The sequence below is a fragment of the Amblyraja radiata genome, chromosome 30 (genome assembly GCF_010909765.2).
Source record: "Amblyraja radiata isolate CabotCenter1 chromosome 30, sAmbRad1.1.pri, whole genome shotgun sequence".
NCBI lineage: Eukaryota > Metazoa > Chordata > Chondrichthyes > Rajiformes > Rajidae > Amblyraja > Amblyraja radiata.
The window spans coordinates 29,227,339-29,239,875 of NC_045985.1; the positions used below are offsets into that span (position 1 = coordinate 29,227,339).

General features: G+C 50.6%; 1 protein-coding gene across 1 annotated transcript in view; it reads right to left on the bottom strand.

Annotated features, from left to right (window-relative positions):
• Positions 1-12,537, bottom strand: part of LOC116990221 (collagen alpha-1(V) chain-like) — a 131,893-nt gene that overhangs the window by 57,547 nt on the left and 61,809 nt on the right. The window contains exons 28-31 of the mRNA XM_033047766.1: positions 10,232-10,321; positions 9,136-9,189; positions 8,162-8,269; positions 808-915 (exon numbers count right to left, since the gene is read on the bottom strand). Of these exons, the coding sequence (XP_032903657.1) occupies positions 808-915; positions 8,162-8,269; positions 9,136-9,189; positions 10,232-10,321 (360 nt within the window). The remainder of the gene's footprint in view (positions 1-807; positions 916-8,161; positions 8,270-9,135; positions 9,190-10,231; positions 10,322-12,537) is intronic.

Genomic DNA, 12,537 nt, shown 5'->3' on the forward strand with positions numbered 1-12,537 from the left:
GCACCCCAGAATCTCAAGGTGACCACACAAATCACATCAGCAAGTAGACCTTGAAATGTCTGAGGTGTTCTCAGCCCAACTCCCAGCCCATTGTGGTGCCAGGACTAAAGTGGGCAGAGCCTACTCTGCTATAAATGAGCCATCGGCCTCGTCAATGCCCAAGGTACCAGCCCATTGCCGAGGATACGACACAATGTGATCCGATAGAACTCTATTTATCCCAGGAGGGAAATTGATCCGCCAACAGTCATAAAACACAAGGTACGTGAAACATGACATTAAACATGGCCTGTTTCCGTGCTGTAATTGTTATACGGTTATATGGTTAAAGTGATGTACGGAAAGGATTGGGGATGTGCATAGATTGGAGGGGGTGGAGGCGAGTCAGTCTCAGTCTACGCCATGACAGAAGGGGGAGGAGTTGGACAGTTTGATAGCCACAGGGGAAATGCTGCATCTTGGTGGAACCAGTCTGTTGCTGAAGGTGCTCCTCAGGTTGACCAGTGTGTGATGGAGGGGGTGAGCTGTATTGTCCAGGATGCTCCTTCAGTTTAAGGAGCATCCTCTCCTTCAAGCCCACCTCCCATGAAGACGGAGCCAGCCTTTCTGATGAGTATGTTAATCCTGTTGGCGTCAGTAGCCTTCGCCCTGCTGCCCCAGCACATGACAGTGAAGAGCATCCTCCCCTAGAGGACCAGCAAGCAGAGGATGTTCCTGCTTTGCCGGTGGGTGCTTTACTCCAGAGCTCTGGCCAACTGGTGGCATCTTGGCGGAGATGTGATCTTGGGGAATCTGGGCAATTCTTACCTTGTCACCGTCCTCACCAGGACCTCCGGGAGTTCCTGCGGGTCCTGGAAGACCTGCTGGACCTTGGGCACCATCACGACCGGCTGGGCCGATTGGCCCCTTCTCGCCCTGCGAACAAACAGCAAAGGTGACTTACAAACCTTGTAAAGCCTTAGTTTCATTTATTTTTATATCAAAAAAATGTATTCAATTATTAAAAAATAATATTTACACTACAATAAAACAAGCCAGAACCCACCACCATAATACAATACAAACATATATCCATAATAACCTACTACACAACTATGATACAATCCTTATTGAGGATACATTCAACACCCTGCGGAGCCCAGCGGTCCCGGAACTCCCCCAGGGTGCCCGTGGACAGGGCATAGTCCCTTTCTAACCGCACCCGGGCACGGACGTATCCCCAGAAAAGGGGCAGGCAGCCGGCTCGGGTAGAGCCCTCCACCGCCTGGTGCCTTGACTCGCGGATGGCCAGCTTGGCCAGGCCCAGGAGCAACCCAACCAGGACAACTTCAGCCCAACCCTCTCCCCTACGCACAGAGCGCCCAAAGGTGACAAATGCAGCCAGAAGGCAAGGAGCAGCCCCTTTAGGTATTCAAACAGTGGCTGCAGCCTCACGCACTCCATGTACACGTGGTACACAGACTCTTCCAGCCTGCAACAGTGGCACAGTTTCATATTGTGAAGATGGGTAGAGATATGGCAGTTTAATGTGGCCCAGTGGAGTCTGCATTGTGCAGTTCCAGATCAGCTTAGTCACGTGTCACGTGTACCGAGGGAAAATGTTGTTGTGAGCTAAGCAGGCAGCAGAAATACCATACATGATTACAATCGAGCCGTTTACAGTGTACAGATACATGATAAGCGAATGATGTTTAGTGCCAGGTAAAGCCAGCAAAGTCCTATCAAGGATAGTCCGAGCGTCACCAATGAGGTAGATAGTAGTTCAGCACTGCTCTCTGGTTGTGGTGGGATGGTTCAGTTGCCTGATAACAGCTGGAGTACTGACATTTACTGTTGCTCCCCTACCTTAACTCCCCTTTCCGTTCCCACACCATCTCTCTGTCATGGTTCTCCTCCGTTGGCAGAGTGAGGCCAAACTCAAACTGGGGGAACACCGCCTCATATTCCACTTGCGTAGCTTACAACCCATTAGATGGACACAAAATGCTGGAGTAACTCAGCGGGACAGGCAGCATCTCTGGAGAGAAGGAATCGGTGACGTTTCGGGTCGAGACCCTTCTTCAGACTGAGTCAGGACAGAGGGAGATACAGAGTGAATAAGGAGTCAGGTGTGAAAACAAGGCAAAGGGGATGGAGTTCAAGGAAACTGCCGAATAGACCATTGCTTGCTCGGAGAAGGTAACAACAAAATAAACAGAGATAAAATGTAAACGAGGACAGTCAGACTAGTGAGAGAACTGGGAAGCGGGGAGAGATGGAGAGAGAGGGAAGGCAAGGTTTACTCGAAGTAAGAGAAGTTAAATTGATACCGCCTGAGTGTAAGTTGCCCAAGCGAAATACGAGATGTTGTTCTTGCAATTTGCGTTGGGCCTCACTCTGATAGTAGAGGAGGCCCAGGACAGAAGGGTCAGTGTAGGAATGGGAAGGGGAGTTAGAATATTTAGCAGTCGGGATATCAGGTAAGTTTAGGCAGACTGAGAGGTGTTCAGAGAAATGACCCAGCGGTAAGAACGTCGAGATACAAGGAATTGCAGATGCTGGGTTTTTACAAAAAGACGCAAAGTGCTGGAGTAACTCAGCGGTTCAGGCAGCAATTGTGGAACTTGTAGATAGGGGATGTTTCTGGCCGAAGCCCTTCTTCAGATTCACTGATTATTGAGTTCTCGAACTTTAGGTAACTAACCTTCAAACCACCCGTCCTGTATAAGTTCAGAAGTTATAGGAGCAGAATTAGACCATTCAGCCCATCGAGTCTACTCTGCCATTCAATCATGGCTGATCTATCTCTCTCTCCCTCTCAACCCCATTCTCCTGCTTTCTCCCCATAACCCCTAACACCCACACCAATCAACAACCTTTCAATTTCCACCTTAAAAATATCCATTGACTTGGCCTCCACAATCTACTCCTTTCCCCATCCTTTATATATCCCCCCCCCCTCTGTCCCACCTGGATGCGCACCCATTTCCCCTTCACCTCCACTCTCCACAGCGCCATCCACCTATACTCCTTCCTCTGGCTTCACATTTCAGGTCTCCTATCCATAATCTCACACTTTTAATCTTTTCAGTTCTCGCCTTTGGAAAAAGCATCTGATAATTAACCGCGCCCCGACCCACCTGTATCCACCTATCACTTGCCAGCTTTCATCCTTGCCCACCTCTCTTCCAGCTTTATGCCACCAACTATAATCATCTTGAAGGGCAACACGGTGGCACAGCAGTAGAGTTGCTGCCTTAGAGTGCCAGAGACCCGGGTTCGATCCTGACTACGGGTGCTGTCCGTATGGAGTTTGTGCGTTCTGCCCGTGACCTGCAGAGTTTTCCTCCGGCTGCTCCGGTTTCCTCCCACACTGCAAACACTCACAGCTTTGTCAGCTAATTGGCTTGCTAAAACTGTCCCTAGTGTGTGAGTAGGATAGTGTAAGTGTGCGGCGATCACTGGGTGGTCCGAAGGGTCTGTTTCTGCACTGTCTCTCTAAAGTAAATTAAGAGTCCCCAACACGAAACGTCACCTGTCCATGTACTTGACAAATGCTGCCTGACCCGCTGAGTTACTCCATCGTCTGAAGTTCCTTGTGTCTCCACCTACTGTTGACAAGGGGACCAATATTGCCGGCTTCACCTCTCCAGTGCTGCTAACAGCTGCATACAGCTGGCGTTCTATGTAGGGACAAGGTCACCATCCGCCACCCTTCCCATGGCCATGAGGAAGAGGGATTGAACCTGATCTCAGCAGACTGGATAGCGAGGCTCCTCCTGAGATCAGCCCGACCTCATGACTCTGCCATGGTTTTGCAGTCAAATGTAGAAAGGTCTCCTCTCCACAGTGGCAGGAGTTTCCCCACAAACCAATCGATGGCCAACCCACCAAATGAATGGGCAATTTTCCCAATCAATACCCAGTCTGAAGAAGGGTCTTGACCCAAAACACCACCGTCTTTCCTTCTATCATACATCTTCCCTGATCCAAACCATTGGTCAATGCCCAAAAAACCCAATGGGTACACACCAACCAAACCAGTGGATGCAGCTCCGAAATTAATGGGTGCACACCTTCCCCAACCAATGGGAACACACCAACCCCAAGACCAATGGGAATGCCTCGCACTCAGCCAATGGGAACACACCTCCGATTGAACCAATGGGAACATCTTTCACTGAACCAATGGGAACATCTTTCACTGAACCAATGGGAACATCTTTCAGTGATCCAATGGGAACATCTTCAATTTGCACCCTAGCAAGCCAATGGGTAAACCCTCACATCAGTGGGCGCCCAGCACCCCCAAAACCAATAGGCATACTCCAAACCAATATCCTTGTGCTATCCCTATACTAAACTATGGCACAGTGGCGCAGCGGTAGAGTTGCTGCCTTACAGCGCTTGCCGTCCCGGAGACCCGGTTCGATCTCGACTACGGGTGTGGTCTGAACGGAGTTTCTACGTTCTCCCCGTGACCTTCGTGGGTTTTCTCTGAGATCTTCAGTTTCCTCCCACACTCCACAGATGTACAAGTTTGTAGATTAATTGACTTGGTAAATTAAAAAATTGGCACTAGTGTGTGTAGGAGAGGGTTAATATGTGGGGATCGCTGGTTGAACAGGACCCGGTGGGTCAAAGGGACTGTTTAGCTGGGAAGGTTAGCCAGGAAGTGGTGTTAGGTAAATTGAATGGATTAAAGGCCGATAAATCCCCAGGGCCAGATAGGCTGCATCCCAGAGTGCTTAAGGAAGTAGCCCCAGAAATAGTGGATGCATTAGTGATAATTTTTCAAAACTCTTTAGATTCTGGAGTAGTTCCTGAGGTTTGGAGGGTAGCTAATGTAACCCCACTTTTTAAAAAGGGAGGGAGAGAGAAAACGTGGAATTACAGACCAGTTAGTCTAACATCGGTAGTGGGGAAAATGCTAGAATCAGTTATTAAAGATGGGATAGCAGCATATTTGGAAAGTGGTGAAATCATTGGACAAAGTCAGCATGGATTTACAAAAGGTAAATCATGTCTGACGAATCTTATAGAATTTTTCGTGGATGTAACTAGTAGAGTGGATAAGGGAGAACCAGTGGATGTGTTATATCTGGACTTTCAGAAGGCTTTCGACAAGGTCCCACATAAGAGAGTAGTATACAAACTTAAAGCACACGGTATTGGGGGTTCAGTATTGATGTGGATAGAGAACTGGCTGGCAGACAGGAAGCAAAGAGTAGGAGTAAATGGGTCCTTTTCAGAATGGCAGGCACTGACTAGTGGGGTACCACAAGGCTCAGTGCTGGGACCCCAGCTATTTACAATTTATATTAATGATTTGGTAGAGGGAATTGAATGCAACATCTCCAAGTTTGCGGATGCCACGAAGCTGGGGGGCAGTGTTAGCTGTGAGGAGGATGCTAGGAGGCTGCAAGGTGACTTGGATAGGCTGGGTGAGTGGGCAAATGCATGGCAGATGCAGTATGATGTGGATAAATGTGAGGTTATCCACTTTGGTGACAAAAACAGGAAAGTAGACTATTATCTGAATGGTGGCCGAGTAGGAAAAGGGGAGATGCAACGAGACCTGGGTGTCATGGTACACCAGTCATTGAAAGTAGGCATGCAGGTGCAGCAGGCAGTGAAGAAAGCGAATGGTATGTTAGCATTCATAGCAAAATGATTTGAGTATAGGAGCAGGGAGGTTCTACTGCTCTTGTACAAGGTCTTGGTGAGACCACGCCTGGATTATTCCGTACAGTTTTGGTCTTCGAATCTATGGAAAGACATTCTTGCCATAGAGTGAGTACAGAGAAGATTCACCAGACTGATTCCTGGGATGGCAGGAATTTCATATGAAGAAAAACTGGATAGACTCGGTTTGTACTCGCTAGAATTTAGACGATTGAGGGGGGATCTTATAGAAACTTACAAAATTCTTAAGGGGTTGGACAGGCTAGATGCAGGAAGATTGTTCCCGATGTTGGGGAAGTCCAGAACAAGGGGTCACAGTTTAAAGTGGAAATCTTTTAGTACCGAGATGAGAAAAACATTTTTCACAGAGAGTGGTGAATCTCTGGAATTCTCTGTCACAGAAGGTAGTTGAGGCCAGTTCATTGGCTATATTTAAGATGGAGTTAGATGTTGACCCTTGTGGCTAAAGGTATCAGGGGGTATGGAGAGAAGGCAGGTACAGGATACTGAGTTGGATGATCAGCCATGATCATAGTGAATGGCGGTGCAGGCTCGAAGGGCCGAATGGCCTACTCCTGCACCTATTTACTATGTTTCTATGTTTCTATGTTTACAAGCTGTATCACTGAACTAAACCAAACTAAATGCTGGTTAGCCCCCTTCCCCAAACCAATGGGCGCACTACAAATCAATATCCATGTCCTACCCCTGTACCAAACCTCTAGCTAACCCCCTACCCCAAACCAATGGGAAGACCTCACCAAACCAATAGGCAACACCTAAACAGTCTGAAGAAGTGTTTCGGCCCAAAACTTTGCCTATTTCCTTCGCTCTATAGATGCTGCTGCACCCGCTGAGTTTCTCCAGCACTTTTGTCTACCTTCGATTTTCCAGCATCTGCAGTTCTTTCTTAAACTCTAGACCAATCCCCACCCAACCATTGGGAACAGCCCAATCCCAAACCCAAGGGAACACTCCTCCTATGAAATGAAGATAGACACAAAATGCTGGAGTAACTCAGCGGGAAAGGCAGCATCACCGGAGAGAAGGAATGGATGATGTTTCAGGTCAAGACCCTTCTTCAGACAGATGTCAGGGCAGAGCGAAATACAGAGATAAGGAAGTGTGAAGGTGTTAAAACGGGACAAAGGGAATAGGGATCAAGGAAAATGTGGAATAGATCATTGTTAGCTGGGAGAAGGTGACAACAAAGCAAACAGAGATAAAATGTGGTCGGAGACAGTAAGACTTTTCAGAGAACTGGGAAGGGGGAGAGATAGACAGAGAGGGAAAGCAAGGGCTACTTGAAGTTAAAGAAGTCTATGTTTATACTGCTGGGGTGTAAGCTGACCAAGGGAACAAGCCCAACCTTCCAAGAACCAATGGGAACACACCCTACCAAACTAAGGGGAACACCGTTAAAACCAATGGGAACGCACTCTCGCATGCAGCCAAAGGAAATACCTCCCACCAAACCAATGGGAACGCACCCCACTCAACCAATAGGAACATATCTACCACTGAACCAATGGGAACGCACCCCACTCAACCAATAGGAACATATCTACCACTGAACCAATGGGAATGCACCAACCCAACCAATGAGAACACCCCAACCCAATAGGCTCCTACCAAACCAATGGATTACACCCCTACATCAGTGGCTGTTCACCACCGCCAAACCAGTGGGTGCACTCAACACCAATATCCATGCCCAAACCAATATGTGCATTCCTTTAAAGAAATGGGCACTTCCCCCCCCTCCCCCATTTCCATGGGTACAGAGCTAACTCAATGGGCTCCCACCACCAAACCAATGGGCGCACACCCATTAGACTAATGGGCGCACACCCACTAGACCAATGGGCACACACCCACTAGACCAATGGGCACACACCCACTAGACCAATGGGCACACACCCACTGGACCAATGGGCACACACCCACTGGACCAATGGGCACACACCCACTAGACCAATGGGCACACACCCACTAGACCAATGGGCACACACCCACTAGACCAATGGGCACACACCCACTAGACCAATGGGCGCACACCCACTAGACTAATGGGCACACACCCACTAGACCAATGGGCACACACCCACTAGACCAATGGGCACACACCCACTAGACCAATGGGCACACACCCACTAGACCAATGGGCACACACCCACTAGACTAATGGGCACACACCCACTAGACCAATGGGCGCACACCCAACAAACCAATGAGCGCCCATCACCAATTCAATGGGGACACACCCACCAAATCAATGGGCATACATCGTCCAGCCAATGGCTCCCACCACTAAATTAATGCGCACTCACCTAAAAAATATGAGCACTCAACCCCAAACCAATGGGCATATCATTCAAGCCCATGGGCACTCATTAAACCAATGGGTGTCATCACCAAACCAATGGGCACCAAGCACCAAACCAATGGCTATGCCCCTCCCCCGAAGACCATGTCTTGACCCAAGAGAAAGACTCACCGGCACTCCTTTCTCTCCAGCAGGCCCGGGTGGCCCCTGTGGTCCGGGACGTCCTGGCAGGCCGATGGGACCACCTGGACCCGACTTGCCACGGATACCTGGGGAGCCCTGGCGGAAACAAAGAAGGAGGGAGAGGTGAGGTGAGAAGGCAGGTAGGGGATGAGGTTGGGGCAGCGGCAGAGCGATGGGGAATGGGATCCTTCAATCCTTCCCCTTGCAGTTGGGCGCAGAGGAATGGTCAATGGCTATGTCTTCATGCAGATTTTATAACGTACAGGGGATATTTAGTATTGGCTTATTCATGTCAAGTGGACCGAGATACTTTGAATGACCTTTGCCTGTCAGCCAGGCAGATGATACCATAGGTGAGTACATCTGGTTGTGCAGAAGAGAAAATAAACATTGCAGAATATAGTGTCTCAACTACAGAGAAAGTGCAGATTTCCTTTTAAGAAAAGCACAAGGGCTGCAATGTGGTAGATTGGAAGATCGGGAATGCATCCTTAGCTTATGGGAGATCTCTTCTGGAGTCTGATAAAAGTGGGGAATAAGCTGTTCTGAAACAGGATAGATCTAGTTTGTGTACAATAAGGGTAATAGTATGTTATTGCACTATTATTGCTTGTTCATTTATTATGTGGACGAAGGCGTGTGAGTGTGTACACACACACACTAAACTTTGTATTCTCATTTATTATATCGTTTACGGTGTAGTATGTTTGCATATTCTGTTGTGCTGCTGCAAGTAAGAATATCGTTGTTCTATCTGGGACATATGACAATAAAACACTCCTGACTCTTGAGGCAGCATGAAGTGTAGATGGAGTCAGCATGGTGTAGATGGAGTCTAGTCTGTGCGTGTTTGAGAGCTGGTTCGGGGTTTCGAGCCGTCAGCAAGCGCGGGATTTGAACACGTCTCTGGGTTACAGCTCCAGTGAGATTACCCGCGGCCGGTGACAATGTCGGGTACTTACTGCTGGTCCGGGTGGGCCGGGAGGTCCTTCGCTGCCTTTCAATCCAGAGCCGCCCTGCATTGAGCGGAGAGAGAAGTATGAAGTGCAGGAAAATCACACAGGTTATAGCCACGGAGGCAAAACATCACTTTGATGATCGGACATCAAATGCACCAGTCTTATAGAACTGAGGAAGAGGATCAGGCAGCTACAATGACAACGTTTCAGAGATAAAACACAAAGTGTTGGAGTAACTCAACGGGTCAGGTAGCACCTGTGTGCCCAGAGTAGGGGAATCGAGGACCAGAGGACATAGGTTTAAGGTGAAAGGGAAAAGATTTAATAGGAACCTGAGGGGTAACTTTTTCACACAAAGGGTGGTGGGAGTATGGAACAAGCTGCCAGAGGAGGTAGTTGAGGCTGGGACTATTGCAATGTTTAAGAAATAGTTGGACAGGTACATTGAGAGGATAAGTTTAGAGGGACTAGTGTAGCTGGGAAATGTTGATGGGTGTGTGCGTTGGGCCGAAGGGCCTGTTTCCACACTGTATCACTCTGTGACTCTGTGACTCTGACATAAACCAGCGACGTTACGGGTCAGGATCCTTCTTTAGACTCAACATTTGTCACATTAATCATTGAAGAGACATTTGGATAGGAATGTGGAGAGGAAAGGTTTAGAGGGTTGTGGGCCAAACGCGGGCAAATAGGACTGGGTTGGGTAGGGCATCTTGGTCAGCATTCATGAGATGGGCCGAAGGGCCAGCTTCCATACTGTATGACACCAGTAAACCCATGTGGGAAGCAATGGGGAGATGATGAACTATTGAGAACTCTGGTTGCCACAGTGAAGAGCATTGATCAGTGTCCAGAGATGTGGTTGTGGGGAGGGAGGACTGCAAAGAGTGTAGGGGGAGAGAGGGGGCAAAAAGGGGAGTTATGTGGAATGGAGGTGGGTAGAAGATGCTGGGGAGAGAGAGAGAGTTGGCGGGGAGGGGAAGTTTGGGGAGAATGTGAGTTGAGGGAGAGAGTTGTGTTGAGGGAGGAGCTGTGGCTGATGCCACACATTCCCACCCCTATTCCTGGCCGTGATGCCGTTTACTCCACCGTTACTCACCGGCGTTCCAGGCAATCCGGTCTCACCAGGGAAGCCTCTCAGTCCAGGGGGTCCGTTTTTGCCGGGGCCTCCGGGGGGTCCAGGGTCACCCTGCGGGAGACAAGAGGGAGGGAGTCACCGACTGGCAACACAGCATGGCTGATATATCTCTCCCTCCGAACCCCATTCTCCTGCCTTCTCCCCATAGCTTCTGACACCCGGACTAATCAAGAATCTATCTATCTCTGCCTTAAAAATATCCACTAACGTGGCCTCCACAGCCTTCTATGGTAAAGAATTCCACAGATTCACCACCCTCTGACTAAAGAAATTCCTCCTCATCTCCTTCCTAGAAGAATGCCCTTTAATTCTGAGGCTGTGACCTCTAGTCTTAGACTCTCCCACTAATGGAAACATTCTCCCCACATCCACTATATCCAAGCCTTTCACGATTCTGCATGTGTCAATGAGGTCCCCCCCTCATTCTTCTAAACTCCAGCGAGTACAGGCCCAGTGCCGACAAACGCTCATCATATGTTAACCCACGCATTCCTGGGATCGTTCTTGTAAACCTCCTCTGGACCCTCTCCAGAGCCAGCACGTCCTTCCTCAGCGCCAGTTAAATAAATCGAGTACTCGGACTTATGGAGAGCAAGACTTTATTAGGTGGTATCATGGTGGAACTGCCTCGGGAGCCAGTTCCTCGAGCACAGACAACACGGGTTTATATATTGCCAAACTAAACAAGTGTATGTGCAGGCTAGCACACACCTGACTTCCTTGAACAGCTTAATCAGGACATTGCCCCCCCCCCCAAAAACTCTCTCCCCTCCCAAACTCTCTTCCCCCAACTCTCTGCCCCCACCTCTCTCTCCCCCAACCCTCTCTCCCCCACCTCTCTCTCCCCCACCTCTCTCCCCCACCTCTCTCTCCCCCACCTCTCTCTCCCCCACCTCTCTCTCTCCCCCAACTCTCTCTCCCCAACACTCTCTCCCCCACCTCTCTCTCCCCCACCTCTCTCTCTCCCCCACCTCTCTCTCCCCAACACTCTCTCCCCCACCTCTCTCTCCCCCACCTCTCTCTCTCCCCCAACTCTCTCTCCCCACCTCTCTCTCTCCCCAAATCTCTCTCCCTCAACTCTCTCTCCCCAACTTTCTCTCCCACCTCTCTCTCCCCCAACTCTCTCTCCCCCCTCTCTCTCTCTCCCCAAATCTCTCTCCCACCTCTCTCTCCCCCCCCTCTCTCTCCCCCATCTCTCTCTCCCCCAACTCTCTCTCCCCCACCTCTCTCTCCCCCAACTATCTCTCCCCCAACTCTCTCCCCCAACTCCCTCCCCCAACTCTCTCCCCCACCTCTCTCTCTCCCCCAACTCTCTCTCCCCCAACTCTCCCTCCCCCACCTCTCCCTCCCCACTCTCTCTCCCCCACCTCTCCCTCCCCACTCTCTCTCCCCACTCTCTCTCCCCAACTCTCCCTCCCCCAACTCTCTCTCCCCCAACTCCCTCCCCCACCTCTCTCTCCCCCAACTCCCTCCCCCACCTCTCTCTCCCCCAACTCTCCCCCCCACCTCTCTCTCCCCCACCTCTCTCTCCCCCAACTCCCTCCCCCACCTCTCTCTCCCCCAACTCTCTCTCCCCCACCTCTCTCTCCCCCAACTCTCCCCCCCACCTCTCTCTCCCCCACCTCTCTCTCCCCCAACTCCCTCCCCCACCTCTCTCTCCCCCAACTCTCTCTCCCCCACCTCTCTCTCCCCCAACTCTCTCTCCCCCAACTCTCTCTCCCCCAACTCTCTCCCCCACCTCTCTCTCCCCCACCTCTCTCTCCCCCAACTCTCTCCCCCCCAACTCTCTCTCCCCCAACTCTCTCCCCCACCTCTCTCTCCCCCACCTCTCTCTCCCCCAACTCTCTCCCCCCCAACTCTATCTCCCCCAACTCTCTCTCCCCCAACTCTCTCCCCCACCTCTCTCTCCCCCACCTCTCTCTCCCCCACCTCTCTCTCCCCCAACTCTCTCCCCCAACTCTCTCTCCCCCACCTCTCTCTCCCCCACCTCTCTCTCCCCCACCTCTCTCTCCCAACTCTCTCTCCCCCACCTCTCTCTCCCCCAACTCTCTCTCCCCCAACTCTCTCCCCCAACTCTCTCTCCCCTACTCTCTCTCCCCAACACTCTCTCCCCCAACTCTCTCTCCCCTACTCTCTCTCCCCAACTCTCTCCCCCACCTCTCTCTCCCCCAACTCTCTCTCCCCCAACTCTCTCTCCCCCAACTCTCTCCCCAACTCTCTCTCCCACCTCTCTCTCCAACTCTCTGCCCAAACTCCTATCTCACCAC